Source organism: Sinocyclocheilus rhinocerous, unplaced genomic scaffold, assembly GCF_001515625.1.
Source record: "Sinocyclocheilus rhinocerous isolate Xijiao unplaced genomic scaffold, SAMN03320098_v1.1 scaffold2475, whole genome shotgun sequence".
NCBI lineage: Eukaryota > Metazoa > Chordata > Actinopteri > Cypriniformes > Cyprinidae > Sinocyclocheilus > Sinocyclocheilus rhinocerous.
Window position 1 is genome coordinate 377,656 of NW_015666614.1, and position 5,648 is coordinate 383,303.

The 5,648-nt window shown below is 49.0% G+C and overlaps 1 protein-coding gene across 1 annotated transcript in view; it reads right to left on the minus strand.

Annotated features, from left to right (window-relative positions):
* LOC107733035 (E3 SUMO-protein ligase RanBP2-like) overlaps nucleotides 1-5,648 on the minus strand; it is a 39,268-nt gene that overhangs the window by 29,733 nt on the left and 3,887 nt on the right. The window contains exons 2-6 of the mRNA XM_016544543.1: nucleotides 5,242-5,309; nucleotides 5,037-5,148; nucleotides 3,866-4,018; nucleotides 3,568-3,792; nucleotides 2,969-3,111 (exon numbers count right to left, since the gene is read on the minus strand). Of these exons, the coding sequence (XP_016400029.1) occupies nucleotides 2,969-3,111; nucleotides 3,568-3,792; nucleotides 3,866-4,018; nucleotides 5,037-5,148; nucleotides 5,242-5,309 (701 nt within the window). The remainder of the gene's footprint in view (nucleotides 1-2,968; nucleotides 3,112-3,567; nucleotides 3,793-3,865; nucleotides 4,019-5,036; nucleotides 5,149-5,241; nucleotides 5,310-5,648) is intronic.

A 5,648-nucleotide genomic window follows, 5' to 3' on the forward strand; every position in this document is an offset into this window, starting at 1 on the left:
GTGTGTGAGTGTGTGAGTGAGTGAGTGTGTGTGTGTGAGTGTGAGTTTGTCTTTGTGTGTGTGAGTGTGTGTGAGTGAGTGAGTGTGTGTGAGTGTGAGTTTGTGTGAGTGTGAGTTTGTGTGTGAGTGTGAGTTTGTGTGTGTGAGTGTGAGAGCACACCTGTGGTGTGTGTCGAGGCTGCTGAGAGTGTGTGTGTGAGAGAGTGAGTGAGTGAGCGTGAGTGTGTGTGAGTGAGAGTGAGTGAGTGAGCGTGAGTGTGTGTGAGTGAGAGTGAGTGAGTGAGCGTGAGTGTGTGTGAGTGAGAGTGAGTGAGTGAGCGTGAGTGTGTGTGAGTGAGAGTGAGTGAGTGAGCGTGAGTGTGTGTGAGTGAGAGTGAGTGAGTGAGCGTGAGTGTGTGTGAGTGAGAGTGAGTGAGTGAGCGTGAGTGTGTGTGAGTGAGAGTGAGTGAGTGAGCGTGAGTGTGTGTGAGTGAGAGTGAGTGAGTGAGCGTGAGTGTGTGTGAGTGAGAGTGAGTGAGTGAGCGTGAGTGTGTGTGAGTGAGAGTGAGTGAGTGAGCGTGAGTGTGTGTGAGTGAGAGTGAGTGAGTGAGCGTGAGTGTGTGTGAGTGAGAGTGAGTGAGTGAGCGTGAGTGTGTGTGAGTGAGAGTGAGTGAGTGAGCGTGAGTGTGTGTGAGTGAGAGTGAGTGAGTGAGCGTGAGTGTGTGTGAGTGAGAGTGAGTGAGTGAGCGTGAGTGTGTGTGAGTGAGAGTGAGTGAGTGAGCGTGAGTGTGTGTGAGTGAGAGTGAGTGAGTGAGCGTGAGTGTGTGTGAGTGAGAGTGAGTGAGTGAGCGTGAGTGTGTGTGAGTGAGAGTGAGTGAGTGAGCGTGAGTGTGTGTGAGTGAGAGTGAGTGAGTGAGCGTGAGTGTGTGTGAGTGAGAGTGAGTGAGTGAGCGTGAGTGTGTGTGAGTGAGAGTGAGTGAGTGAGCGTGAGTGTGTGTGAGTGAGAGTGAGTGAGTGAGCGTGAGTGTGTGTGAGTGAGAGTGAGTGAGTGAGCGTGAGTGTGTGTGAGTGAGAGTGAGTGAGTGAGCGTGAGTGTGTGTGAGTGAGAGTGAGTGAGTGAGCGTGAGTGTGTGTGAGTGAGAGTGAGTGAGTGAGCGTGAGTGTGTGTGAGTGAGAGTGAGTGAGTGAGCGTGAGTGTGTGTGAGTGAGAGTGAGTGAGTGAGCGTGAGTGTGTGTGAGTGAGAGTGAGTGAGTGAGCGTGAGTGTGTGTGAGTGAGAGTGAGTGAGTGAGCGTGAGTGTGTGTGAGTGAGAGTGAGTGAGTGAGCGTGAGTGTGTGTGAGTGAGAGTGAGTGAGTGAGCGTGAGTGTGTGTGAGTGAGAGTGAGTGAGTGAGCGTGAGTGTGTGTGAGTGAGAGTGAGTGAGTGAGCGTGAGTGTGTGTGAGTGAGAGTGAGTGAGTGAGCGTGAGTGTGTGTGAGTGAGAGTGAGTGAGTGAGCGTGAGTGTGTGTGAGTGAGAGTGAGTGAGTGAGCGTGAGTGTGTGTGAGTGAGAGTGAGTGAGTGAGCGTGAGTGTGTGTGAGTGAGAGTGAGTGAGTGAGCGTGAGTGTGTGTGAGTGAGAGTGAGTGAGTGAGCGTGAGTGTGTGTGAGTGAGAGTGAGTGAGTGAGCGTGAGTGTGTGTGAGTGAGAGTGAGTGAGTGAGCGTGAGTGTGTGTGAGTGAGAGTGAGTGAGTGAGCGTGAGTGTGTGTGAGTGAGAGTGAGTGAGTGAGCGTGAGTGTGTGTGAGTGAGAGTGAGTGAGTGAGCGTGAGTGTGTGTGAGTGAGAGTGAGTGAGTGAGCGTGAGTGTGTGTGAGTGAGAGTGAGTGAGTGAGCGTGAGTGTGTGTGAGTGAGAGTGAGTGAGTGAGCGTGAGTGTGTGTGAGTGAGAGTGAGTGAGTGAGCGTGAGTGTGTGTGAGTGAGAGTGAGTGAGTGAGCGTGAGTGTGTGTGAGTGAGAGTGAGTGAGTGAGCGTGAGTGTGTGTGAGTGAGAGTGAGTGAGTGAGCGTGAGTGTGTGTGAGTGAGAGTGAGTGAGTGAGCGTGAGTGTGTGTGAGTGAGAGTGAGTGAGTGAGCGTGAGTGTGTGTGAGTGAGAGTGAGTGAGTGAGCGTGAGTGTGTGTGAGTGAGAGTGAGTGAGTGAGCGTGAGTGTGTGTGAGTGAGAGTGAGTGAGTGAGCGTGAGTGTGTGTGAGTGAGAGTGAGTGAGTGAGCGTGAGTGTGTGTGAGTGAGAGTGAGTGAGTGAGCGTGAGTGTGTGTGAGTGAGAGTGAGTGAGTGAGCGTGAGTGTGTGTGAGTGAGAGTGAGTGAGTGAGCGTGAGTGTGTGTGAGTGAGAGTGAGTGAGTGAGCGTGAGTGTGTGTGAGTGAGAGTGAGTGAGTGAGCGTGAGTGTGTGTGAGTGAGAGTGAGTGAGTGAGCGTGAGTGTGTGTGAGTGAGAGTGAGTGAGTGAGCGTGAGTGTGTGTGAGTGAGAGTGAGTGAGTGAGCGTGAGTGTGTGTGAGTGAGAGTGAGTGAGTGAGCGTGAGTGTGTGTGAGTGAGAGTGAGTGAGTGAGCGTGAGTGTGTGTGAGTGAGAGTGAGTGAGTGAGCGTGAGTGTGTGTGAGTGAGAGTGAGTGAGTGAGCGTGAGTGTGTGTGAGTGAGAGTGAGTGAGTGAGCGTGAGTGTGTGTGAGTGAGAGTGAGTGAGTGAGCGTGAGTGTGTGTGAGTGAGAGTGAGTGAGTGAGCGTGAGTGTGTGTGAGTGAGAGTGAGTGAGTGAGCGTGAGTGTGTGTGAGTGAGAGTGAGTGAGTGAGCGTGAGTGTGTGTGAGTGAGAGTGAGTGAGTGAGCGTGAGTGTGTGTGAGTGAGAGTGAGTGAGTGAGCGTGAGTGTGTGTGAGTGAGAGTGAGTGAGTGAGCGTGAGTGTGTGTGAGTGAGAGTGAGTGAGTGAGCGTGTGTGTGAGGAATGTGTGTGTGTGTGTACCTCCAGAGTGCAGCGGTGCTCTCCTCACAGTCCTTCAGTGTCAGCGTCAGTCTCACACAGCTACAATGCGCCAGAAGCAGCTCTTTCTGAAACTTGCGTGACGCTTGTTCGTTCGACAACATGCTCGGCTGGCAGATGTACTCCTGAAATACAGCAGAGGGAAGCGCCACAAGCACACAGATCATCAGGATCATCACTTCCCATGATCCTCTGAAACCTTTCATGACAACACGAAAACAGAGCGTGAACACGTTTCAGCTTTACCATACTTGAGCTCGATGCATGCATGTTGATCAGTGTTTATTATTGAATTCATTCCGTTGATCGTATCACGCGATCGGATTAAACCACTCCATTCACATGGTTTACCGTTAAGACGCCTTTATGAACTTTTCGAAGCATCTAAGTTGTGCTTACGTGGACTTTGAATGGAGGGACAGAAATCTCTCAGGTTTCATTTAAACACATCATGTGTTCTGAAGATGAATAAAAGTCTTACGGGTTGTCAGTGAACTATGCCTTTAAAGGTGAATCAGCTAAAAATAACCAGCGTGAGAGACAAGTGAAAAGCTGTGACCTGCATTAAGAGCAGACTGTACCTGCAGGGTGCTGACTAACAGCTGGTACCACTGCAGACAGTGTCTCAGGACGCCGGCTCTCTCCACAGCGAGGCAGTGTTTGACGGCGTCCTGGAGCCGGCCCTCGGCACTGTAGAGCTGCACCAGCTTCTGGTTGATGTAGGTGTCGGAGGGCCGCAGCTTGAGCTCCGCCTGCAGCAGCTCGTACAGCTGGTTGGAGCCGCTCTGAGCGCTCAGAAGCTTCTCCTGCGGCAGAGAGGACGCGTGAGACGCAGCGCAGCGGATAACTCTTCAGCTCATGTGATGCACACACACTCACCCTCAGACTGAAGACGCCCGGATGTCCCGGCAGAAGCCTGGCAGCTTTCTCCACCCAGAACTCAGCTCGGCTGTCATGCTCCGGTTTACTGCACAGCAGCTCGGCCACCTTCAGGACCAGATCGTGCTGAGCCGGATTCAGATCCACCGAGCGCTAGGAGTCCAACACACACCGTCATTACATCACACACACTGCGCACAACACACACGTCTTACCCCTGATGAAGTGTCTAACAGTCTGATGCAGGCCTCTCACTGCTCGCTCTGCTGAGACTAACTCGCACGAGCACATGATTTGGTTGCACTTTTTTTTTTTTTTACACGGGATTAATCAATGCATGCTGATGAACAGCTTTTCTTTTATCATAGTTTATAGTTATATGGATGGTATGGCAACAGAAGTGGTTAACATTCAACCCGTTCTTTATCATCCGTGTTGTTTGTGAACTGAATTTTGTGAACTTTTGCTGTTATGAGCCGGGCTTCGGACGCTTTCACTTTCACTGTTGCGATCTTGGTGTCACGTTTTACAAGAAGAGATAATTGTCTGTTGTGCTTACATCTATACACCTTTCACTTTATAAGACTAAACAAATGTTTGATAGATGGATTCATTGTTATTCTTAATCGAAAAGCACAACAATAAAACAGTAGGCTACCATGACAAACTAGCTTTAAAAAAAATGAAAAGAGAGCCTCCATTAGTGTAGCGTGAGGTAAATAGCAAAGATAACAGGCTTTTCAAAATAAAGACAAAAGAAAAGTAAAACTAAACTGGCTGTTGGTGACAGTGCTTGCATGATTGTTTTTCATGAAAACCAACATGTTCACTTCTGTGGTTTAAGAAGCGGTCTTTCACTTTACTTTCACTTGAAAACCAAATCCTCCACCTGCTATTGTTTCCTCAGTATTTCTGTCATTTTTGGCAGGAGAGAGAGAAAACAGCCTGTTACCACTGCATCCGGACTGCACAAGATGAGCACACAAACCACTACAAAGATTTCATTATCAAAATATCATATGCATTGCACAACAGATTTGATAACACTATAATATGGATATTTATTCCCAGTCCGATGATTTATGCATGATCACATTAAACTCGAGCTCGAGAGAGTGTTTAAGAGCATGCATTAGGAGAACATGTGAGAGCAAACGAGGAGAGGCCAAACCTTGTAACATCCCACAGCTTTGTCTGTTTCGCCGTCACGCTCAAACAGCTGCCCGAGGAACTTGTGCGCTTTAGGGTCCTTCGGCTGGACGGTCAGATACTCCGAAACATGTCTGCCATTGAAGTGTGTGAGAGAGAGAAACATCAGCTCATCCGAGAGGAAGCAGACATCAGACAAAGCAGCAGGAGCACAGAGACCAGCCTACCTTTTAGCCAGCTCATACTCCTTAGCCTCAAAGTAGAGTTTAGCAAAGAGAAATCCTTTGACGGGCTTCTGCAGAAACAACACAGCTCAGGGTCATGACACCTAACGATCACAGAAACCCCCGCACAGAGAACTACATCTATTAGATGAACAGAAGAACATTCTAGCCGAACGCACACATCTGTGCTAACTGTTATCTTTGGTATCTGAGAACAGATTTATTCTCACATGTTCTTAATATAATTTCTAAATTCTTCATTGAATTATGTGATCTGAAGTGTCCGTTTTCTTCCACGTGCGCGAGTGTTATGAGTCAGAGCGCGTTAACTCTCTAGAACTTCCGTGTTTAAAAAAACGAGTGAAACATTTTTCTACACATGAAATATGAAAGCAAATAGACATATGATT